Source organism: Heliangelus exortis, chromosome 5, assembly GCF_036169615.1.
Source record: "Heliangelus exortis chromosome 5, bHelExo1.hap1, whole genome shotgun sequence".
NCBI classification, from domain to species: Eukaryota; Metazoa; Chordata; class Aves; order Apodiformes; family Trochilidae; genus Heliangelus; species Heliangelus exortis.
This window is the reverse complement of record NC_092426.1, coordinates 15,313,754-15,339,397: the sequence shown is the minus strand read 5'-3', so window position 1 is coordinate 15,339,397 and position 25,644 is coordinate 15,313,754. Positions and strand designations below refer to the sequence as shown.

General features: G+C 39.6%; 1 protein-coding gene across 8 annotated transcripts in view; it reads left to right on the top strand.

Moving 5' to 3' along the window:
- UNC79 (unc-79 homolog, NALCN channel complex subunit) overlaps positions 1-14,387 on the top strand; it is a 100,136-nt gene extending 85,749 nt beyond the window's left edge. For 5 of the 8 annotated variants that reach the window (XM_071745725.1, XM_071745726.1, XM_071745720.1 and 2 more), the window contains 7 exons: positions 2,077-2,166; positions 2,927-3,102; positions 4,737-4,923; positions 6,324-6,530; positions 8,621-8,698; positions 12,580-12,621; positions 13,347-14,387. In XM_071745725.1, the coding sequence (XP_071601826.1) occupies positions 2,077-2,166; positions 2,927-3,102; positions 4,737-4,923; positions 6,324-6,530; positions 8,621-8,698; positions 12,580-12,621; positions 13,347-13,547 (981 nt within the window). In that variant the 3' untranslated portion in view covers positions 13,548-14,387. The remainder of the gene's footprint in view (positions 1-2,076; positions 2,167-2,926; positions 3,103-4,736; positions 4,924-6,323; positions 6,531-8,620; positions 8,699-12,579; positions 12,622-13,346) is intronic. The other 3 variants (XM_071745722.1, XM_071745724.1, XM_071745721.1) reach the window with 1 other exon arrangement.
- Positions 14,388-25,644: the final 11,257 nt, after the last annotated feature.

Below are 25,644 nucleotides of genomic sequence, written 5' to 3'. Positions count from 1 at the left end.
AAAAATGGCAGCAAGGAGGAAAGCTACAAACCACCCCCTCCATTTTGACCAGAGGTTCTCTCATTTAAAGAAGGAAGTTAACGTTTTTTTCTGGTAATGAGTAAGGCATTCACTTGTATCCTGTTAATGAGTGTAGCTAAATTAGTACCCAAATGGATGAGGCTTAGTCAAGGTCTGCTTCATAACCTGAGGAAAACTCGTTTTCCTATTGCATGTCTCTGTTAGGTTTAGCTGTGACCTACTAGGATGTTGTATATATTCTGAATCTTTTATTTTTTTTATTTAATGGAAGTCTTTAATAATGCCTTTCCTCTCAACAGAGTATTTTAATTTATACTTGGTTTAGATAGGCTGGCATTGGTGTTACAAGGTATAGCAGCAAAGTGATCATTTCAGAAGAAATCATAGGGGATCATCTCCAATCATAGATGGAGAGAAGTCTCTTGCAACAGAGCATTATTATTCAGAGCTCTGAGTATAGGATGTTTTATAATTCTATTACTGAATGTTTTAGAACCCCCGTGGAATCCTTAGTCCACATGAAATGGATGGAGGATTCACTGACGGGGCTGCCAGTGACCTTTACGGTTTGTTATTCTGTCAAGGGAACTGACAGGCCTAGCATCTGAAAAGCCAAAAGGTGGTACAGTTAAATATCATGTGGATTGATATTATCAAACAAAAAAATGAGAAGTGCCCAGGTCTGTTGCTTAAAAATAGAATGCCAGCAGGTTTTCAAATTTCAGCCACAAAACCTACATTGTGGCCTAATAATTTTGTGATCAAAAGTAAATCTGGTTCATTTTTATACTCAGATATGGTAATCAGTTACTGTGCTTCAAAATGTAGATAGTCAAATAGAGGAAAACTAGTTTGTCCCTGTAAACTTCACTGCAATGTTTTGCCCTGAGCCTATGATTTTGTGTACAGTATTCATTGGTGACTTTAGAAAGATACCTAATAGGATAGTTTCATCATATAGCCTCAAAAGTTAAGCATTGCTTTTACTTGGCCCCTAAGAATGAGGTATTAATAGCTCCCTTGAATTCAGCTAGCATTATCTTCACATCCAAAACACTCAGAAATTTACACAAAAACCTAAATTTATGATACGCAGTGGGTCAGTCATATCACCTTCCACAACTTGCTGTCCAGGGTTCTCTGGTCTGTTGGAAGACTTTTTGACAACTTTGTTCTGTTGACTGCTTTGCACACCTTGAGTGCATCTTGTGGTCTCTGAAAGCCAGATTCACATTTCTCCCTGTAGTCTAGTAAAAGGGTTATGAAAATTTGTACTATGACCCATGTTGGGTCTTTTTTTTTATTTTTCTTTTTCCCTTTGAGGTTGTTCTTTCTCTGCACAGGTTGCTTTTGAATGCTTAGACCTTTATGGTGAAATTGGACCAGCTAATGAAGGATTTCATTTATCCCTTAGAGCTCTTGCGTCCCCTTTTGAAAATTACGACTAGTTTAAGTGCCATTAGAAAGCTGTATTTTCAGCTGTTTTGTCACAGGAATGTCCCAGAAACCTTTGTTAGTTTAAAAACGGGGGAAAAAAGGTCATTTCAGTGGTGTTCATTTCAGTGATATTTGCACATGAAATACATGAAGCCAGCTATTTAAATTGTCTTTCTGTCATGATTAATGTGAACGTAGGGGCATCTGTGCCTGTGATTGAATTTTTTTCTGGGATAGTAGCCGATTGGTTGCACTTGCAAAAATGCTCAGCTGCTTGAACAATCAATCTGTTAAACTCTTATTAACTTTCTTAGACTTTGATTTTTGGCCACTGGAAATTTCAGGATGACATGGCAATGGTATTATTGAAAGTTGGTCTTTTATTGCTGTCACAGATGAAGAATATTTTATGAAGCATGGAGGAACTGCGTTGACTGGGCAGACTTTCTAGCCTAGAATCAGATAGGAGCATGTATTGCAGTGAGAAGAAAAACATCAAAGAATACCTATTCCTAATTAAAAAAATTGCTCTATCTAAAAAACTAAAAGATTGTGAGAAACAAAGACAAAATGAACATATTCAAAACGATGCTTAAAATTATTTCTTTTATGTTCTAGTGTGGAACAGCAGCAATGGAATGCATGAGGCAATATGTTGGGGAAGTGCTGGATTTCATTGCAGATATGCATACATTAACCAAATTAAAGGTTGGTTCTGGGCATCCATTGATAAAAATATATGTGATTTCTTAAATAAAGACAAAATATTTTCTGGAATAAACCTGCCTGGAAGAAAGGCTTGATAGTCTTTGAGGACAACTGGCAGGAGGCAGGTTTTTTTGTTGGTTTTGGGTTTTTTTGTTTTTTCCCCAAATGTTAATACTACTATAGATTAGACACTTCTTGGGTATCAGTAAAAAGTAGCTTATAATGTGTTGACATAGAGGCTGATGTAAATATAGTGAGCTGACAAAGCAGGATATTGAATTTTCTTTCCAGGAATAAATATTTGCATCTTTTGTGGTAAAAGGTTTAGCCCTTTTATTTCCAGGACTTAAAGGCATTTATAGCAGCTGAATGGTGCAACAGTCATGTCACCAGTGAATGAGTGATGGCTTCTTTCTGTATATAGAAATGGAATATTACACAGGGAAGGCATTTCCTGCCCAGATGCTACCTTGTTAAATGGTGTGGATGTTGGTTTGTACTTATCAGCTGTTGAGTTTGCTGATATTAAAGGTTCCTACACATTTTGCATGATTCATAAATTTTTGGACTCGTGAAAATGTGGCACTCTGTAGAAAGAGATACATCATAAAGCAAGTACTAATGTAGGCACTGCCAAATTTTTTTAAATCTATTCTTGAGTTTCATTCTGTAGCCATGGTTAGAGGTCTTGAGAACTTAGAATAACTTAGTTCAAGTGAAATATTCTTTTTGGGTAGGAAATTAGATCTTTGCCTTGCAGAGTCACATGAAGACTTGTTCTCAGCCACTGCATGAAGACACGTTTGGTGGACATCTGAAAGTTGGCTTAGCTCAGATTGCTGCCATGGAAATCACACGGGGAAACCACAGAGACAACAAAGCTGTGATCAGATATTTGCCTTGGCTTTACCATCCTCCTTCTGCAATGCAGCAAGGGTGAGAATGCTTTTCCACTCAAAGAATTACTAAAACTAGTTAGAAATCTTCACAGAATTCTGTGTTTATTGCCAGATTTTGTAGATAAGACCTGCATTAAGGAAGAGGGGCTGTGGAGCATTGAAACAACTGGTCAGTAGCTCCCTGGGTCCTTAACTGGGGGCATCCTCAGAGCAATATTTAATGTACCTGCTAGAGAGACAGTGGAGGTAAATCCATTGGTTTGGCTGGAATTACTTTTTAAAATTAACTCAATTCTTGATCTAGATAGTCACTAGTCAGTGAAAAGCTCACAGGTTATCTGTTCTAGAATTACAAAAAATACGCTGAGAATTACAGAGAATACAAAGAAAATGTCCTCTGAACTTCAGGAGTACAAATGAGAGAGAACTAAGTGTAAACCTATTCATGTGGTGGCAAGAACTTTATCTGGTCTAAGTGAGATGAGAGAAATTCTGCTTATCAAGACATGTTTTTCATCCCTTTTCATTGTGAGAGCTTAATCTGTCATGTTTCGTATTCAAAAAGAAAGGAGATGTTATTGTTGTCTCTACAAATGACAGCAAATAAGATTAGTTAGTGTAGACAATTGGGCTGTGTTTCAATAGTATTCTTGTCCCAGTTCCTGCCCCAGGATTCTGGAGACCAAGCTGCTGAGGCCTCAGTCCTGTAGATACATCTGCAAGTAATTTCATGTAGAGCATATCTAGTTTTGGATTTAATGACTTATTATCTCCTTACACTTTAGTTTCCTAGATGTAAAGGAAAGGATTAAGTGTTCTGAGTTGAAGGTAGTGTATTCCTTTAATTCCCTATAGGTACTTGTGAGGAAGAGCATCATATTGGATTCTGCTACAGAAAAATAAAAAAATTTAATGTCTCTGGTGCTATGAGTCCATCACAGTGCCATCAAATTGAAAACTAAAAACAGTAGTAAGATTGGTATGCTACGTAGTAATTTATTGATTGAAAAACAATCTTTTTTTCTTCTGTTTATAAAAAAATTAGTATGCAATCTGAACTTGGTAGTATCTAGGGGACAGACAAGATAACATCAGAAACGTGTCTCTCCTTTTGAGATTAAGTAAGCACATTGCTTTACAATTAGACATTGCACTAGATGTGCACTAGATGCACAAAAGCATGCAGTCCAAATGTCCAAGGAGAGGCCAAGGGAAAGAGAAATTAACTATTTTTTGCCAATGGAGAGGTGGAACACGGGAAATAAGGGATGGTGCTTGGGAGCTGACTGGAATGCAGCATTTCCTGCAGTCCCTCTGTCATGTGTGTGCTGTCCAGAGGAGCTGGGAGGAGCATTTCCACTGGGACAAACCTTCCCATCTGATGATTTCTGTGTGAAAAATCATCAGGTATGGAACCGTGAATCTGTGAATGTTTTAGCCTTTTACAAAGACTGTTTCTTAGACTCTCTGAAAATGTTCTGTTAGGCTTGTTAGTGGTATGTCAAGTCCTCTAAGTTCTTTGTGGTTCTCATCTTCCCATAAATTATACCAGTGATCTGTGCCTTCAGCACATTGAGTGTGATACTGTGTCTGCAAAGTTTGCATAAGGAGAAATTTTTTGGGGGAAAAACAAAACTTAGCAGTGTTGTGAAATCTGCTCTTTCTTGACAGGCCCAAAGAGTTCATAGAATGTGTCTCCCATATTCGTTTGCTGTCGTGGCTGCTCCTGGGGTCTCTGACACACAATGTTGTCTGTCCAAACTCTCCATCAGCTTGCATGCCTATTCCACTGGATGCAGGTTCACAAATTGCTGATCACCTTATTGTTATTCTGATTGGGTTTCCAGAGCAATCAAAGGTAAGGGATTCTGTGTTTTGGGTGGAGACATGCTATAATATTTGCCTTATTATTGCAAATGCTTATTTATTTCTTCCTAAGAAAAAAGGAGGGATAAAACCTTATTAAAACCTGAGATCTAGAGAAAGAAATCTGTAGTTTTTTTTTCTCCACAGCTGCCTCTTGGAAACTGGTGATGAAATGTAATTCAGGTTTGTGATTTAACTATACCAATAATAGCATAGGAGTGAGGAAAGAAAAACTGCATTCCAAATTTAAGCTTTTAGCAGTGACCATCTCTGTAGCAAATCTTTAGGAAGTTATTTATTCTAGTTGTATATTAGAATTAGAATTGGATAACCTATAATGTTGAGATGAAATTTAATTACACTGACAGTTCAAGCACAACTTGTCCAGAGCATCTGCAGAAAAAAAGGAGTTATTGCAAACCATTAGCCATTTTTTTTCACAGTAGTTTAACAGAGATATAGCAGCACTCTTTGACACCAACTAGTTTTTATTAGCAAGAAAAGCAGAATTATCACACACTTATCTTGCATGTGAAATCCCCTTCTCTTTCCCCTCACCTGGACTAGACAGGGGTGCTTCCCATGCATTTCTTTGCCAGTTTTCACTCTTTCAAAGACCTCTCTCTGGTTACCAAGCAACCATTGCAATATTTGGTGCAGTCACAATGCCACAGAGCATGAGTCACAGTTGCACTTGCAAACTGGGGAAATATCTCTGACCAGAAGTGGCTTTCTCATAATGAAGTGCTTAATGTCCAGCACTCCTGAAAGCTCAGACACTGTGACATACAACATGTTAGTAAGGAGCTATGCTAGACTGTGTAAAATGAATTCTATATTAGCTTTCCAAAACTTATTTTCCTTGACTGTGAGTAGTTCTGTTCCAGCAAAGTAGACATAGACAACAGGTTAACAGAACAGATGTAAGATGATGTATTTTGTATGATGACCTTTCTTTCAGGTGATCAGAATCTGAATGACTTAGCCCAGCAGCATCTTTAAAAAGATTTGTGCCAAAGCCTCCAGGCTTCCCATGGATTGCATTGGAGTTATCTGTCAGAAATGTCTCAGGACCAGTTCTAAGTAGCTGTTCTGCAAAACTCATCTTCTCTGTGAAGGCACTGACCTTGATGTCATGCACTAAGATTGCATAGGAATGTGTGTTTGCAAATGCAGTTTCTAGTCTGTAAATATAAACATGATTTTTAAATGTGGAGATGTTATCAAGGGTACTTGACTTTTTAGTTCCTAATGGGAGGGAAACAAGGGAAAGTTAGGAACAAGAGTGCACATTGGGATGCATGACAGAGGAGTGCTTTGATGAAAACTTCTGCACTGTATCCCAGTACACTCACTGAAATAAACATTTTTCTCTATTTTCTGTTTCTACAGACATCTGTTCTGCACATGTGTTCCCTATTCCATGCATTTATATTTGCTCAGCTCTGGACAGTATATTGTGAACAGACAGCAGTGGCTCCCACAGTCCAGAATCAGAATGAATTTAGCTTTACAGCAATCCTTACAGCCCTGGAGTTCTGGAGCCGAGTGACACCAAGCATCCTACAGCTAATGGCACATAACAAAGTGGTGAGTCAGGTGCTGTGTGCAGATTTAATACAGATTAAACTTGGAGGGCTTGGCTTTGCTTCAGTGGAATACAACGGGCTGTAAATAATACCATGAAGCAACTTCGATGCTTTTGAGAAATTAAAGAGGAGGGTAACTAGTAGTGGCTTAACCTTGCTGTGGATCTCAAACAGGATGTAGCCAGGATCCACCTAAAATAGTAAGGGCTCCCTTCATCAAGTCTGGTAAGTCTTCCAGCTCTTCACAGTCATCCTGTTGTTTCATCTGACTCTGCCTTACAGGACCAACTAAGTGTCTTAGAATAATTCTATCAATATCCATTTAAATATTTTTTACCAAGTGATGGTGAAAAAAATACACAAATGCTGACACCTGATGACTCAACCTATTGGTTATTCATAAAAAATAAGTTGTATAAATATCTCTGGAGACATTTTTGAGTAATAAATTTGAAGGAGGTGTCTCTAGAAATAAGGTTTAAAAGAGAAATGTTCATTCTGTTTGGAAGTGGTCCATGCCATTTTTGGAAAGAACTAAGCATTTATTTATCTAAACTACTTACTGCTGTTGGAGCAGCTTTGTAAAATAAGAACCCAGTAGGGTTCCAGCAGCCTTCTCACAGGTGCTACCATGAGCACTGATGATTCTCTGTGCCTGCAAACTTAGGGTTAAGAGCTTGTTTCTGATTGGCAAGATGACTTGTCAGAACTTTTTAACTTTAACTGAGATGTTAACTAGGAGCTCTAGCTATGGAGAACCTGATAGTAGCTCTGAGACTAAGGTTCTTTGTAGGTGCTCAAGCCAGGTGCTCTTAAGTTTTGGAGTTTTTATTCTTTGTTTTTTTTGCTTGTTTGTTTTTTCCTGTTTTAAATGGAGAGCTGTTACCTATATGGAAATTATTTCATATAACTCCCCTTTCCCCATGTGAAAACATCTTCCAGGTATGGAATGTATGGAATTTCAATTGTAATGGGTGTCTTTGAATGTCTTTGAACCATTTACTACACTCCTGTGTTTTTTCTGTGTCAGGCAAGGACCACCTGAAGCTGTCTCTAAATGATATTTGAGCCCCTGGTATCTGTGTTTGGCAACCCACTCGTGGGAAGAGCTGTTCAGAAGCTCTATCTGAATGAACAGGAAGTGTGCATAACACTTGTAACTGGCCAGTGGTTTAGTCAGACACAAAGGCTTCTTCTCAAGCCTTAGGACAAGAATATGACCTGGAAGTCCCAAGTTCTGAACATCTCTCATTACTTGGCCTTAATGCAAGTTATTAAGCCCTCTGCTTCAGGTATTGCTCTGTGAAATGTAGATAATACCTTCCCAGCTCACAGCGGTGTTGTGAGGTTAATTAGTGTTTGTAAAGTGCCTTGAAGATAAAAAGCACTACAGAAAAGCTAAATTTCTTATTACTGAGGACATTTTACACATAGTTCAGACAGGCACTCTAAATACCCATGGCTAGCTCAGGGTATGTGTCTTGTACTTATGAATTTACACAATACAAACCATAAAATACTGTCTTCTACCAAATATCTGATATTTGCATCTGTCATAATTCATAGTACAAAATGGAAGAATTATGAACTAACTGCCAGTTCAGAGCAACAAATTGTCTTTTGACAGGAAGAAAAAAAAGATAGTTTCGATGGGTATGTTAATGTTAAAAGATTCAGTAAATATAAATATCAATTTCTGACACACTGATTGATGAGAACTACACAGCGAAGGCATGTAAAAGGTTTTATATGGTGTCTGAAAAGAACACAGCTGAAGGCAACTTCATTTGATGTGTGATATGAATTAGAATACGTCAAGCACTTTGAAATATTCAACAGATAGGTGTTACTGCATCAGGGGAAAATTGAATAAATATAAAAGTTCCTGATATGCTCATGTAATATTTAATCTAGTATGTCAGTGGCTTATAAATGCACATCTAGTGATTCAGTGTAACTGCCAAGCAAATACAGGAAGAGTCTTTTTGGAGTCTGTTGGCTTAGCTTTCAATGCATGCCAAACACTCATTTATTTATATTTTTTGTTTTTCTCTTTCTCTCTCTCTCTATCTCTTTTTTTTTTTTTTTTTTTCACCAAAGATGGTGGAAATGGTGTGCCTGCATGTGATTAGTTTAATGGAGGCTTTACAGGAATGCAACTCTACCATCTTTGTAAAGGTAGGCATGTTACACCATAAATGTTTAATTAATGATTCTGCCTGTCTGTTGCTTCCCCTCCCACTCATAAAAAAAAAAGGGGGGGGGAAAAAGCTGAGGTTGAATGCTGATGCAGAAATGAAACCGAGAAGATTGTAACAAAAAAATAAAATCTCTAGAATGAAGTAAGGCCAGACCATAATCTCTAATCTGATTGCTCCTCATTTTTAAAAATGAACTTCTGATCTGCTGCTGCTTTTCATTGTTGCAATGGTTTTACTCCTGTAATAGGCTTGGCTCGTGTCTCTGACTTTGAGAACCTCTAGGCAGCTATGGAAAGAGTGGCCTCTAGGGCCAGATTCTTGTCACATTTCAAATTAATACTTTCAGGAGGTTGCATTTGAGAGTATATTTCAATAATATGCTAAACCAGGTTAAAAGGATGTTGCTACTACAAAATCAAGCTCAAAACATGTAATTCAGAGTTAGGGTTCTAAACTTTCATGCTCAGTGGATGGAAGGTGGAGGAGAAGAACCAGGGTAACCAAATCCCCTTGGCCTTAAAGCAAAATTCTGCAGGAAAAATATACGTATGTAATAGTGCTATAAGTTTCATAGACCCAGGTTACTAGTTTTTTTTCAAAATTAACTAATTGTAAAAATATTGTAGATCTGAAAAGTAAGTGTCATGATTTGAGGAAAGGCTTACTGTATGTTTAAAGTCCTTCAGGGAGGTAGGAGTGTAAGGCTTCAGGAACTAGTAAATGAGTGACATCTCTGAAATTTAAAAAAAATCAGCTTTGAAACTGTCTCTTCTTCAGTGGCTGTGAAGAGTTGAATTTTTTTACTCCTACTTATGAAGTCTCCAGGGATAAAAGTTCTTTGAATATTAATTGACTGAGTGTTGGGGTTTTTTTTGGTAGCATGTTTTATTCTAGAGCATTTTTTATTGCCCTGCCTTTGATAATGAAACAATCTTATGCCCTTTTTTTTTTTTTTTTTTAATAGAACCCTTCAAACAAGGTTTAGTTTTCACTGAGGGAAAGGACATAGTGTAGTGGGAGAGATTGTTTTAAGAAGAACATTCTTAACACTCTTTCAGAAATTCAGCAAAATTAATAGAATCATAGAACAATTTAGGATGGAAAAGACCTTAAAGATCATCTAGTTCCAACCCTTCTGCCTTAGGCAGGGACACTTTCCCAATGACATTCTCTTGGAACTGGGAACAGTAGCACTGATAAATGCTGACCATTTATCATGCATATAATTACTTTTACTGCAGTGCTTTTTATTCACATAAGGGACCAGGTGCTGCAAAAACTTCTTTTGTTAATGAAATCAGCCCCTGATTCAACACACAGGTACTTAATGCACCACACTGAGACTGGTGCACCACACTGACTGGTGCGTGTCACAAGATTCCAGGCAGTTTATGGGATAGCTGTCTCAGGTGACCATTTTCTGTATGACAAGTGAAGGGGAAACATGTCCTATACCAAGAGAGAGAAGATGTAAACAGTTCAGTTCTCCTTCACTTACTGAAAAGCTTCCATTGTTCACTGATGGCCTGAGGCCTGAAGCAGGAGCACCCATCAGCTACTTACATGAGCCACCCCTGGGGGCCCCTTTCCTGCTACCAGAAATGGCATGGCATCCACCCAGAACAATGTATTTAATTTTCTTTCCAAGTTGAATTTTTTATATATATATATATATATATATAAAAATACAGACACACATTTATGCAGATGCACATGAATACATGTATGTATATAATTCATTATATTCTTCTATGAGGGGGAGCATTCTGTTTTAGGACGGCTGAAAAGAAAGTGTTCAGCTTCCCTCCCATTTTTCTGTCTAAGGAACTGGGATGCTGGCCATCCCAGGACTGCCACTGATCATGGGAACCATTTTTTGATGATCCCATGATCCCAGCCAGCTCCAAAAGCTGCTGAGTAGACTTATAGAAAACTGGGCATGCAGTGGAGTTGGAGAGTCAGAAAAGCACAGTGACCAATCTTTTCTCCAGCCTGGTTTCCATCAAAACTTGCAATCAATGTAATTCTGTTGAAAATATGAACTCAAAAAAATTGATAGTGTCTGACAGCAGTCTGTTATTCCAGTCCTTCTTTCTAACTAGCTTTATGCATTCTTCCGTTGTGAAGAAAAGGGATTAGGTAATAAAATCCGAGTACTTCAAGAAAAATGTCTTCTTGTCTCATTTATATAACTTGAAGCAGTAGGAGTGGAAAGTATGCAGCAGAATGTTCTGTTTCCCTAAATGTGTCGAGACCCTGGAGGACAGAAGTCATGTGGGAGGACAATGATCTGCTTCTGACCTTAGACCTCTACAGTGTAGGTATCAGTATGAGCTATTTCCATGAGTGTCCTTTATAATCAGTGGAGATAAGCAGGTATTTTTGGACAACTTTAAACATCTTGATCTGTTTTAAATACCAGTTTTGGGACAAGATTAAATGAATGTGAGCAGTACTTGATTCTCTCAGCTGATTGTAAGAGATGTCCAGTGAACTGGCTCAGAGACAAGGAGGTACCTTAAGTTTTCTTCCTAGCTTAGCTCCTTGCTTGACATACTTCTGACACCACTGCTGTTGCCAGTGGCTAGTTCCACAGGAATTTCTTAAATGCTGCATGAAATTTTCAGTGACATTTTATTGATAGCACTGAGGCATGGAGCAAGTCTTCTCAGTATGCTTACCTGTTCCCTCTTCTCTAAAAACACATCAGGACTTGCATTCCCTGGATCTTGTTAAATACTTTATTAGTGTGAGAACCCCCAGAAGGCTGTACTTAACTCACATGTCTGCCACATCTGGCTGCGTTCCAGATGTTTTGGCATTCATCTATCTGTAAATGCTGAGGTTTGAATATGATTCTTCCTGTGGTAGACTAAGTAATCAGTCCTGACAGAGCTGCATATGATTAGCCAGCAAAACAGCACTGAAATTGAAACAATTATCATTCCTTGCACAAGGGAAACAGCACTTTATCTAATGTTGTCAATAGTGATTAGGTTTAACTTGCAGCTCCTGGTAGTATAATTGGCAAATTGCAAATTTTAATGCCATTTGGAGGAACATTTTAGAACAATAACCTCAGTGGTTAAGTTAATATTGAAGAACATGAATACTTTTGCTTGAAATGCCTCTCTCTCTTCCATAAGCTTGTCATTTTATACTTAGTCAGAAACACAAGTTCTCTGAAGAGCAGGAGACTGAAATACATCCAAATCCCATCATGGGTGACAGATTTGCAGACCTCGCCTTGTCATTCTAGATGGAATTTTCACCTGTGCTCCCAGGCCTACAGGTCACATTCTGCATAGAACCATAGAATGTCTAGAGTTGGAAGGAACCTTAAAGATCCTCTATGTCCAACCTGCATGGAGAAGGACTTCTCCTGGTTTTAACAGCACTGATATTACTTGTGGATTATAAAATGCTTATTATTTATTAAATATCTGGCCTGTTATTAGGACTTTCTTCTGCATGTTTTTCAGTTCTTGATGCATACCTCACTAATATTTACTGTATTTATTCCAGTATTGCTCAGCTGCATATACAGAAACACTCTCACAAGGAAAACAAGTTATTTCCTTTAACAAGTTTTTATTCTGTACTCTCATCTTTCCTTAAACAGCATATCAGTAATTGCTGCTGTTGATTCATTAACTGATAAACAAGATAAGCTGGCTTCTTTATCTCTTGCCCCAAAACATGCACATCATTTAAAAATAACCATATTTTCAGACTGTCGTTCAGGCTATGTCCATCTGAACAGTTAAATGAGTTAGGTAAACCCTTGGCTGTCTCACAGGAACCTGTGCATGTCAGCAGTCACTTGTGTAATAACAAAATATACCTTGCTTCTTACAGCTTATACCAATGTGGTTGCCAATGATACAGTCAAATCTAAAGGTGAGTTATTTCTCCTACCTTATCCTTTTATTCTTAGTGTTATATGTTTCTGTAATTTCTCAGAATAAGACCATTAGTCGTGGTCCCTAGACTCTGAAAATAGATCATTGTAGCATATCCAGATGCAGTGGATGGCTCAGCACTGAAGATCAGTGCTAAGATCATTATGTGTGATCATGCACAGAGCATCATCAGCTAAGATACTGATAATCAGGACTGCTCTGCCTTTCCCTTCTGAAACATTTTCCTCTAACCAGGTTCTGTGGCAGGGCTTCTCTTTTCTGTTTACTGAGACTGGTTGTTCCCTCTGCTCTGGTTTTCTTGATGTCTTAGGTTTGAGAGTCCCTTAACAAATCAGAATCGAGACTCTTAACTCAGGAGATAGAGTTTGGCTCTATAGCAGATACTGTGTGCCTGCTTCCTTGGCTAAAACTATGCCAGCTGCTCCTGTTTATTAGACAGAGGAAGGTGGATCAGTGTGGTTTGCCAGTCAAGATAATTTTGGTGATGTGAATAGAAGCGTTTGAGTTGGTTTCAGTATTGAATTTTTTTTCTGGAAAATTATTAGCCTTTCATGGTAACTAAAGTGCAGGACATGAAAGAAAGAAATATTACATTGGAGCAGTGGAGGAACTTTCCTGGGCCAACAGCCAGTACGCTTCACAGTTCTGTATTAAAGAATATATTAAAGAAAAGAAACTGAAAGTTTTGCATTATTTCAACAGCATTTATCTGCTGGACTTCAGCTGCGCCTCCAAGCCATCCAGAGCAATGTCAACCATCACAGCCTGAGGATGTTACAGGGGTCAGGTCAGATGAACAACAGCTCATCTGTGCTCCGCAAATGGCTACAGTGCACCCAGTTTAAAATGGCTCAAGTGGAAATTCAGTCATCAGAAGCTGCATCTCAATTTTATCCTTTATGATTCATATAATTGGTTCCAAATGTCCATTTTTTGCCTAGCAATAACAGAACTAGAGCTGTAAAAGACTTTTTGTGTAAATCAGTATATAGAGTATATACTGTTTCTGTACTGTTTAGCCTAGGACAGATTGAGGAAAAGCTTATAATGGGTGAAGCTAAGAAGCTGATCCTGACAGTCTTTAATTACACTTAGGATCAACAGGTTCCCAAGTCTGTATTCAGGAGCAAGGATCTCTAGGATTGGACTCAGATCTATAACATTGTACATATCTCTCTGATCACTGAGATATCTTGTTCTTAAATTTTTCTTTACATTATTTTTGAAGCTAAGACAAAAATAAATTTTCTTTAACTTCTATTTTTTTTAAAAATAGAACTGTGGGTATTCACAAACATATGGAAGTGCTATGTTGCTATTTTTTGATGATAACAAAAGAAAACAGGGTTTTTAGGAACCTTTATAGGAGTTTTTTGGAGGCTTTTTTTTTTTTAATTAGATTCACAGCTGGCAATGCAATAAAACCTGCCACTATAAACCCCTGATGTTCTAATGAGGCTTTTTGTCATCATATTCTGGGAAAAACAGCAGCTTGTAAGGAGAGTAATAAAGTGCACTTAGAAATTAGGTTGTTCAACTGTGCCAATTAATTTGTCTTTTTCTTCAGTACTGTTTTCCCAAACTGCCAAGTCTGATTTTTATTTTTTGAAATACCGCTTTTACTTCATTGATTCTGTGCTGCTCTTCTTTGTAGGTTTCATAGAAGCCCTTTAATTTTGTGACTACTGTGTTGTATTATTCTGTCAATACTTGTATAAAGTGAAATTAAAAATTGATATCTCAGACTGGTTCTTATTGATGTCTACAGAAACTATATTGCAGACTACAAGAGGAGCATGATTAGACCTGAACATTTGCATAATATTGTATTAGACATGATGTTTAATAACAGATGGATTTTGATGTCATTAATGGATTCAGCCAAAGCCCACTGGAATCTAAGGAGACTCAATTAATTCAGTGGATTTTACATAAAATCTTGAGACCATTATTTGCCACCTCTTGTAATTAACAAGTAAATCTGTGTGATCACAGCTGCGTATACAGTATTTATTCCTGTAGTGCACTGATTAGAACAATAACAAACACATTTAGGTTGTGTATTAGAATGCTATTCAGTTTCTGGTCTATTATCACTCTTGGAAGAAACATTTTTCCTCCCTGTTTGCATGGAAGTGGAAAGACATAACTGAGTACTACCTTAGTACATATCACTTCTTGTGGAGGGTCAGTTTTTCCTCAGTGCATCTGGCAAAGGAAAATGGAAATATTTGCAGATATGCCATTGAAGTACCATTATGCCTAAGCAAACAAACAAACAACCCCAGAAAACTAACCAGCCAACAGGGATAGCATGTTAAGCAAGCATGTGAAAGAGGTCCTTCTCTGTTTTTCACTAGAGAAGCTGATGTGGCTTTCATTCCTTCGCAGATTCTTACATTAGTATAGTCTAAGCTTAAAATTGGCCTGTCTATCAAAACAAAAATAATGTGGAATTCATTGTAAGTTATTTAGTTGTAACTAGTTTTGCTTGTATTTGTGTGAGGTGAGAAACTTGCATCTGACTAAGCTGATGTTTTGAGTTTCTGGAAAACATTTCTGTCTTGATTATTAAGAGATCCACCAGGTGATAATTCCTTAGTGTTTCAGGCATTGATTGTTGTCATGCTGAACTGAGATTGCACAGACTGCACTGATTGCACTTTTCATAGTGGTAAGAGAGGGAAACAGCATTCTTTCTCTAGCTTTTGACTGACTATAGGGATGAAAGAACAAAGTGATACAGAAATGATTATACAAGTTTCCATCCCTTCCTTTTTCCACTGAACTAATAGTCATTACTGCGGTTGAGGCTGGAAGGGACTTCTGAAGGTCATCTGGTCCCCCATGCTGCTCAAGAAAAGTCACCTCAAGCCAGATGCCCAGGAACATGTCCAGATGACTTTTGAATATCTCCAAGGACAAATACTTGGGGCAACCTTTGCCAGTTCTCAGTCACCCTCAAAGTAAAGAAGTTTCCTGATGTTCAGATTACTGAAGGCCAGTCCTGCTAGTACTGAGGCAAAGAAGACTTCAGCCTTTTCCGTGTTCATGTAACCAGGTCCCCCATCTTATTCAGCAGCAGGCTCACATTTTGCCCAGTCTTCCTTTTGTCACATATACTTACAGAAACCCTTCTTGTCTTGACATCTCTCGCCACATTCAAATATTACTAGGCTTTAGCTTTCCTAACTTCATCACTGAATGATTGGACAATGTCTGTATTCTTCCCAGGATAGTTGTCCTTGCTTCCACTGTCTGTATGCTTATTTTTTGTGACTGAGTTTGGCCAGGAGCTCCTTGTTCATGCACACAGGACTCCTGGCCTTTTTGCCTGACTTTTAGATCATTGGGATGGGCTGCTTTTGAACTTGGAGGAGGTTATCTGGAAATATTAATCAACTTTCTTGGGTTCTTCTTTCTTCCAGGGCCTCATCCCATGGGGTTCTTCTGACCAGATCTTTGAAGATGTGAAGTTTGGTCTCCTGAAGTCTAGGGTTGTAATCCTGCTTTTTACCCTGCTACCTCCCCTTAGGATCCTGAACTCCACCATCTTATGGTCACTGCCTTTGAACGAGGATGCCTTTGGCCTTCATAATATCAAAAAGTCCCTTGTTTGTTTGTCAGTATGAGCTCCAGCAGAGTACTTGTCCTCACTGGCTCTTCTATCATTTGGGTGAGGAAGTTGTCATTGATGTATCCCAGGAACCTCCTGGATTTCTTATGCCCTGCTGTGTTGTCTCTAGTAGATACTGGGATGGTTGAAGTTCTTCATGAGGACCAGGTCCTGCAAATGTGGGGATGCTCCTATCTGTCTGGAGAGGGACTTATCTGCTTGTTTTTCCTGGTCAAGTGGCCTATAGCAGGCATCCACTACAGTGTCATCCCTGCCTGTTTTCTCTTTAATCTTTACCTATAAACTCTCAATTTGTTCCTCATCTGCCCTCAGAAGGAGCTCTATGTGCTCCAGCTGTTCCCTCACAGAAAGGGCAGCTGCCTTTCCCTGTCTTACTGGGCTGTTCTTGCTAAGGAGTCTGTAACCCTCTCTTGTAGTGCTTCTGTCATGGGAACCATCCCACTATGTCTTCATGATCCCAGCAAGGCTGTAGCCCTGCAGCTGTGCAGAGATCTCTAACTCACCATCCCTGTTCTCACATGCAAGATGCTGGTGGGGATCCTAGATTAGCCCCTCTCTGTTGATTTTTGTGACCCCTTCTTGTCACATCACCTCAGGTCCCTTTTGCCATTGAACCTGTCCATCAGTCACAGGGCTGCAGTTCATAACTATGTGGTAGGCAGTTACAACTTTGTCCTTTAGGCAAAAAGGAGCTGTGGACTTTGTTTTTGGTCTCCTTCTGTTCCTGGGCTTTTTTCATGGTTGTGTTTGCCATACAGATAGGTAACTTTGCTGGTTAACCACGTAAACAGGGCTCAGGTTTGTTTATTGTAGGGTGTGGGTTCATGCTATTGAAATGGAAGTGCTGTTGGACCTCTGGAATTGGGACATGTAGGAGAGAGATTCCTGTATTTTGATCTGATGCTGTGAATCTGAAAGATGACTGAAAGGCAAGGAGAGGGAGGGAACAGGAAGCTCTTGATTGTAACATAGGTGAACTCAGATGGTATGATGGGCAAATTTATGAAGACAGATGATTTGTGGGGAAGAGCAGAGCATGAGAAAGTTTGTTTTCAAGTAACTTCTAGACAGTAGCGGCCATGATCAGGCATCTCACTTAGTGGATAATGAATGTAGACAACATGGCACAACAGCTTTTCTTGCCTTGCAAAGTCTCTGCCTTAAAGCATCTAATATTCAGACTGTCAAAACACACACAAAAAATGCAAACATAGTTGTGGACAGTTATTAAAATTAAATGTAAGCCCCAACCAGACCTGTTCGTAACTGACTAAGACTAAGTGGGAATGTAACTAAGACTTTGTGGGAATGTAGATCTGGTTTCAATTTTGTCCGGAGATAAAGGGTGGTTGCAGAACCTACTTCCATACCTGGTCATAGGGTTCAGTATGCAGCTGTCACCAGTTAATATTAATGTGATTCTTGAGCTTTTATGTGCAGCCAAATGAAGACTGTAAATATGAATTGAGAGTCTGCTTGACCATAGGGAATACAGCCTGGAAGAGGGTATGGCTGATGGTTAGGGATGTATTGAGTAATAATAACAAATAACATGGGTCTTGGCCAGATATGTATGGTTTAACACCTCATCAAATTCTCTAATTGCACTCTGGGCATCTTCAGAAGCAAAGAAATCTGCATTAACTGTTTCTAATAGTACTGTGAAATATGTCTTTAAAGTGCTTGAGGTCAATATGCAATTCAAGACAGTCACTCAGCAGCAATTTTTTGTATTCTGCAAGAGTATTAGGAAGTAAACAACATTTGGTATTCCCTGAAAATGCTATCAAATAGCAGAGGCTGAGCTTCCTGCTCTGCCACACTCCCAGCATGGCTGTGTCTGAGGGGATGTGTCACCAGGAGCAGAATCCATCCTCTGTCTGATCACAGAGAGCTGCCATTAAGGAACAGCATTCAGTCATCTGTTGCGATAAGCTGCTTAGATCAACGCCTCTTGCCAGGCCTGACCTAGTAAAAGAATCAATTTGCTGTGTGCTGAATGGTGAAATTTTCAACAGCATGGGGCACATTGGGTGAAGTGATGGCTGAAGCCCCGTTCAGGCCTGGCACGTTGTTCTTCTGGTTTTATGTAACTCAAGTGTCCTGGAGGGGAGGTTAACATCCACGCTGGGTGCCTCACGGTGCTTCCCTCTGCCTGCTGAGACAGCTGCTGTGCACAGGACCACACAAACAAAAGGCTTTTGCATCACGTCAGTTACTATCTACATACATGCCTTGTCTTATACGTAACATTTCTGTGTCATCTCATTAGAGCTGCAGCGGGTCAAAGGCCCTGCAAACACACAGACAGGTTTCTGGCTCTGTTTTTCATGCTATGACAGGACTCGATGTGCTCTAGGACTGAAAAACGTTCTGGGCTTGAAGATCTCTCTGAACTCTGGCCCTCATGGCCTCCTTTCAAGCTGGATGAAGATTACCAGAGCCCAGGGCTGTTTAGTCTTTGCTAGTGTGATATCTGGAAAAGAACTCTGCAGCAAAGGTCCCTTTCCTGTTACCACAGCTGCTCACTTTGGGAGAGTTTCATCCACAGTTTTTCTTGTTGCATCTTAATGTGACTCTTCATCAGGGCCAAAGTCTTTATACTCTTTTCAGTCAGCTTTGAATCTTGCTTGCATGAGGGCCATTTAGTCAATGATGCTGGTCTTCATCTTGGCAGTCTAAAATTGGGCAGAGTCAACAGCATTACAGTTGTATTAAAGTTGACACACTGTTTGCTCAGCTTGATGCAAATTTGAAACGAAGGGTTCTGCATTTGTCTGTTGATTTATAACTCCGAATGACTCCATTAACTTCTATCTCTCCCTGTGGAGCATGATTTCAGCTGGAAGCTGAGTATCAAGGGATAACAGTGAGAATAGCAATTGGAGGGGAAGATGCTTTGATGTCTCTCCAACAGCAAAGGGATCAGGCAGAGAACCTGAATCCACCCTTTGGCATCAGCAACCCCAGAGCTGGTGGCTCCAGTCAGGGGCCACCCTAGAAATACTTAGGGTTAGAGAGCAGAAGGCCACATGAAGATAAGGCCTGGCCAGCCTGGTGGTACCCATGCCCTGCAGCTGGGGACTTGGGGTCTTCCAGCCGTCCCTGTGTGTGCTCTGTGTATCATAACTGGTGTGCAAGGAGCAGGAGGCTGTGAAGAGCTGGCAGTGCTTGGGAAGGATGGCTGTCTTCTCATCCATGGTTACAAAACATTAACATGGAAAAGCAGAACCCACAACTCAAAGAACTGGATGTCTGCATCATGAATTACTTTCTGGTATTTTGCTGGATTTGATAGATAGCACTGGGCTGCCAGCTGACTGGCAAGCAGCCTTCAGTGCACTGCCCCAGGTAACCTGCTCTGACATTGCATTTAACCAGCTCCCCATCAAACCTGACAAGCCATGCCTCGGAGCCAGGAGGCTCCAAGTTTGATAGACACAGTGTAATGCTAGGTCAATTTTCTTGATGTTTAATTCAGCAGCCAGACAACATAACTGTTACAGCTGGTTTATTATTTTAAATCCTTTCAGCAAAGTACAATAGGATGCCTGTGGAGGTTTACACATGGAAGAAAAAAAATCTACAGGTAATCCTCTTTTTAGTCAGGTTAGCTTTTCTGACAGCTCCGTGGCTTTCATGTGAACTCGAACTGATTGCAGTGCAGTTCTTTACCAAAGCTTTTCTAAACCTGTGAATCCTTGCCATTCATGGAAGTTGCAGTAAAACAGAATATAAAGGACTGTAATTAAAAGAAATAAATAATTCATTAAAGCTTCAACCCATTTTGCACTACTGAGGAAATCCTGTGTACATGGTGTTGATTAGTGACATCCAAAGCAAGTACAAACTGGCAGACATGTACTGAAATCTGCAGAGCATGATTTATACCCATTAGGCATCAAACTCCATATTTATAGCTCAGAGGGAACAAGGGCTGATATTGTGAAGCAACTGAGCACAGCAGCAATATGAATTCCTGGTGCTGGTTGATTCCAGGGAGATGTCAGATTAAACTGCTAAACTGGTACAGCCATGATTTACTACTCTTCCTGCAGACACCTTTGTTCAACCCAGGTTTTGCCATCATTGCACAATCAAGTGAACAATGGATATTTTCTTCTTTGTCTTGGGGCAGGGGTTTGGCTCTTTTGTTCTGTGTTCATCTTGCATCTTGGGTTTTCTCTGAACACACACACACACACACACACACACACCTCAGAGCTCAGCGTCTTCCTAAATCATCTTAGTGCTCCAGTAGCTACAGCTCTGCTTTTGCTGAGGAGATCCTTTTAATTGTACCTGACCAAAGCATTTTTCAGCATTACAGTAGTATCTAAAATACTGCTGTGCTTCCCTTCCAGTGACTGACACCCTGAGACTATTTTAAGCGTGTGTCACTTAATAACAATAGCCCACACATATTTCCAGACTTTCCTGGGAAGAATGTGAGAGGGCCAGACAGGTCATGTTATTATCTGATATTCTTAAGACAGCTTTCAGATTTAAAACCATTTCATTCTTTTTTTCTCTTTGCACCATGCACCCTTATCTCAGTCCCAACAACATCTTTGCCTGCATCCCAGTTAGAATTTTCCCAGATCATCTCTAATGAGTATTTAGAATCCATTGAGAGCTGTCAGGGTGATGAAATCCATGCACATCAGGAAGAAAACATCCTTCCCACCCCAAGGATTTTATGAAACTGAAACTTACGTGTCCTCAGCCTTTGCAGACAAAAACATCCAAATCGCAACTGCCTTCTTTAGAACCTTTTCAGCAGCAATATTTATCCATGTTTCACTGCGACTACTTTGATATTTTTTAACAGTTCTATCAAAAAATAATTGCAGCTGATTCATCTAAAGTGTACTAATGTGTATATTAATTCTATTAACTGAATTAGGCTTAACTGATCTGCATTGTCCAATTATTCATCTGACTCACCCATCCACATGCAGAATAAGTAGCATCAGTGGGTTATTGTTCAATTCCTTTTGAGTCACAAAACAGCTGCTATTTTTCCCCAGCTGTGAGGCTGAAATCAAACATCAGGGCTGCTGAAGATGCTTTGATTCAAATGAGGGTATAAGAAGTAGGGAATTTAATAAGGTTGCCTCAAGTGTCATAAAGTGGAACAGAATGACATGGCTAAGGAGTTAAATCCACAGCAGCATTTCAAGGATTTGCTTGGTCCCAGCTTGAGAGTGTTTTCCTGTGTACCGTGGCATCCCTCCTGGGCTTCACAGTAAGTGTGTGATAGTTAGGGTGCATAAAAGAGTATAAACAGCCCCCCCCTTATAGCCTCCATTAATGGACCAATTCTGAGTGTGACATAATGCTACTCCCTCACCACAGTCTCCCTTATTTCTTCATGAATGTGCAGAGCACGGCCTTGAAGACCCAAGGAAAAGCGGTTCCTGTCCTGTTCCAGTGTGAGTAGGAGAGCACAATTAAATTACTTGGGGTTTGTGGGCAGATCTCTGTCAATCTGAGTCTTCCCTGAGCAACTTCTCTGGCTGGTGAGGAACCTGAACCTTAAATTTTAGCCAGAGGTTAATTTTCAGGGAAATGATGGCATCTGGGAGTATTTAAAAGCACATACTAGGGATCAGTTGAGATAAGCAACATTGATAATGTCACCAGCACAAGGTCAGCTTTGTCCTCGTCAACTGGCATCTAAAGATGCTGGGAAACCCTTCAAACTAGATCTTGGTTCACAACTCGAAGGGCATTGCCTCACATCCCAGGCATTCATTCCTACCCTTACCATGGCCAAGGGGGACTGCCTCAGAGGCCTGACAGGTCTGGGTCCCTCTGGAAGACAGTGGCTGATTTGCTTGAGAGCTGGACTCCTGCTCAGTTTGAGGGATAGAGCAAGTTTTCAGACTTGAGGTTCTCCTTTGGAAGGCATGAGCTGGTTTGTTCAGGGAAAGCCTGCATATGCTGCATGTTGGTTTTTGCTAAACCTAAGGGCCTAACTTTTACAAAAAGATTACCTCCCTCATTAGGTAATTTTTTTTGAGTAAATGAAATTGGTTCAGTTGTACTCTCTTCTCAGGTCCCATCTGTAGACAGAAGGACAGATTCTGACTTTCTCCCATTATTTTGTTTAGGGAGATGGACTTGAGGATCCCACTAGGAGAACTGAGTGGGACTGAGCTTTTTTCTTTTCTGTTCAGCATCTCAGCAAGAGAAAACTGTGGGTTTGGACAAATGTAGCCTGTAACAAGAGGTTTGGTAAGAATAAATATAGCTTGCAACTCAGTTTTCTAGTAGTGGGTAGTTGTAGAGATTAGGAACTGAACCTTGGATTATGAGACTTTTATATCTCTTGTTAGCCTTTGCAGCTAATTTTATTGTTTGAATGAGAGATGTTTCTGCTGGTACCTCGAGCAGAGGGAAATACAACAGGCATCTCAAATACATCTGTGTAGTTTGGGTTGAGCTTAGATCTGAAGTTAGCAGGGGGTTTGTCCTGTGCAAAAGGAAAATTCCAGTGCAAAAGGAAAAGCTGCTCTTGTAGTCATAGACAACATGAAGGATACTGACATTATCAAATAAAAAACCTAGATGTGATTTAGTTAACATCTCTAAGTCAACACATTTTCCCTGTGATTCTAAAGCATACCCAGGTCTTACATGCCCGCCACTTAGTAATTTTAGAAGAATATTAATCTTAGTGTTCTTGTAATATGAAAAGCTGAAACTACCAGTGAAGTGTATTGATTTTTTTTTTGAGAACTGAGTCTCAAGGGAGCCTGCCTAGCTTGGAGGTTGCATAATACACTGATAAATCCCTCAGCCATTACTGTCTCTGGACAAGAATGGCAGCTCATTGTTGTACAGTGGTGCTCACTTTTGGCTCACTTAGGGAATAAAAGCCTTGACCCTTAGAAGTTTCTGGGCATTCCTCTCAAAGGGACCAGGCACTTGAAAATCATTGCAGTTCTGGGTTAAAGGCTTCAATTACTGCCTGCTACTTCAGTCTTTTTTAGTTCTAGGGGGTGTTCTGTTGCTGAAAATCTTCCTTTAGGAGCCTTAATAGAGGTGGATAGCACTTAACTATAGAAAGGAAAATATATATCCATGATTGGGAAGATTGAATTTTTTTCCTGATAAAAAGAGTCTTTCATTTTCAACGACTGCTTCTATGCTTAGTATGTTTAAGCAACAATATCCGAATAGCTCAGAAAAATAGCAATGGTGATCCCCAAAGTGTTTCTGTAAATACCACCCTTTTTGTTCTCTGAATACTGCAGAAGCAGTTAAGCTTCTCAGAACAACTTTTTAATTAAAACAACAAAGTGTGCCACTCACAAAAGAACTCAAGTGGCCTCCCCTTTGCCTTCTAAATAGGAATTATGATTTCAGCTTCTTTATCACCACTTCTGCTAAGCAAGAATCAAAAAGCAATCAAGTCTGAAGGATGGTAGGAATCTCAGATTAACACAATCAGCCTGACAGTAGGGAGACTTCGTTTTTTGGTATAAAAATAGCAGATACCAATGTCCTGTATTTTTTTTCTTTTTTCTTTTTTTTTTAATTGCTGCTTGTTTCACGCCATTGAATGCTTTGGAAGAAAGGCATGGTAACTGCAGCTATTATAGGTAAACTTTAGATGAATGTATCTGCCAGAATATAAATGAAATCCTACCTCACTTTGCTAATTTTGTTTTGTTTTCCTCATCCTAAATGAAATTACAGAGAATTAAATTTTTGAAGCATGACCATTGCACAGAGAATTATTCAGCTAAGAGCTGGCCACCTGCAAGAGGTTATCTCCTCCCTTCCCTTAAGCTTGTTATTCATTGTCTCTGTTACTAATTAGGTTTTCTTACTTAAACTTAGTTTGCAGATGATGGATTTTAAAGAATATTGTAAGGGACAAGACATCAAGGTCAATATTTGAAACTGGCACAGAAGTAACCTTCAGAAGGCTTATGCTGTGATAGCCCAGGAAAGGGAGAGGCTGTGTGCTGAGCTTGTTTGTGGTTTTATTATTGTGTGATTTGTTTTTTTTGTTTGTTTGTTTTTTAACCTTAATACACAGCACACAGCAAATAGCATTGCTGGTGCTGACATTATAGTTATTAAAGTTAAAAGCCTTACTCATTAAAAGCAGCATCTGCTGTGTGTGAAATGCCTCTCCTAGACATTGGGGAAATATTTCCAGGGTAGGTAAACAATATGTTTTCTTGCAATTGAAGGACAATCTCACAAGGATCACATGAGAGAGTGAAGCATTATAAGCATTTTAGATAAACATTGACTCCTTTATTGCTGACTATGAATTCAGAAAGGGAGCTTCATGTGGCTGAAGGCATAAGACTCATAATTAGATAGATCCATGGCTAATTCTGCATCAGTGTGGTGCAGCCTAACCTTTCATATGTATAAAATGGAAAATTTCACTTCAGTCCAGTTCTAGTGCTATATCTACTTTAAATAGCTCTTTTCTCCTTCAGTAGGCCTAATGACTTCATTACCATCTCCTGTGATCTAAGGCACTGCTTGGAGCAAATAGGGGGATTGGTCTTCCACTGTTTTCATTGGTAGGAAATCATCTCAGGGGCAGAGTTACACCATCTGTCCTATGGAATCTAGAAGCCATCAAGCTTAGAAGCCATCAAGGAAGGGTATTCTCTCAAAATGAAGCAATGGTGAGAAACCAAGGTCTTTATGATTTAAAATAAAAAAACCCAAAACAAACCAAAAAGCACCTGATGGACATATGCAGTAGTTCCAGAGGACTTGGTTCTTGTACCCTCAGTGTACCCTCGGACAGGTATCAGGACAATTTTGGGCTAAGTGGTACTTTTGGTGGAGTCTCTTCTGTCCCATGGATCTGATTTGCTCAACCAGACAGGCCGGGCAGTTTCCTTCCCTGATTGCTGTGGTGGTGTCAGACTTGTTCTGCAGCCCAACATTCTTCCTTGACTTCTACAGGACTTTTCCTTTTGCCATGGGAAAACTATGCCTTAACTTGTCATCAGTGCTGAGGTGGTCAAGGAGATGGACTAGATGATAGTTTGAGGTCCCTTTCAGCTGAAATGATTTGATTCTGCTCTGCTCTGCTCCACTCTGTTCCACTCCACTCCTCTCTATTCTATTCCTGATCCAGGGTGCCATATCCAAGGCTGGGAACCTGCAGTCCCTTTGTCCCTCTTCTTTCAACATCAGCTGAAGTGACAAAGATATACAAGAAGGCTCTTGGCTAGATTTGCAAGGGCTTAAGACTTCCTTCCTCTGAGATGTGGATGGTTGGGTCTAGATCCTTGAGATCTTCCCTAAGAAATCTAAGTTTCAATTGTTTTCACTCATTCATATAGCAAGCTATACCCAGGATGACAATCTGAAACA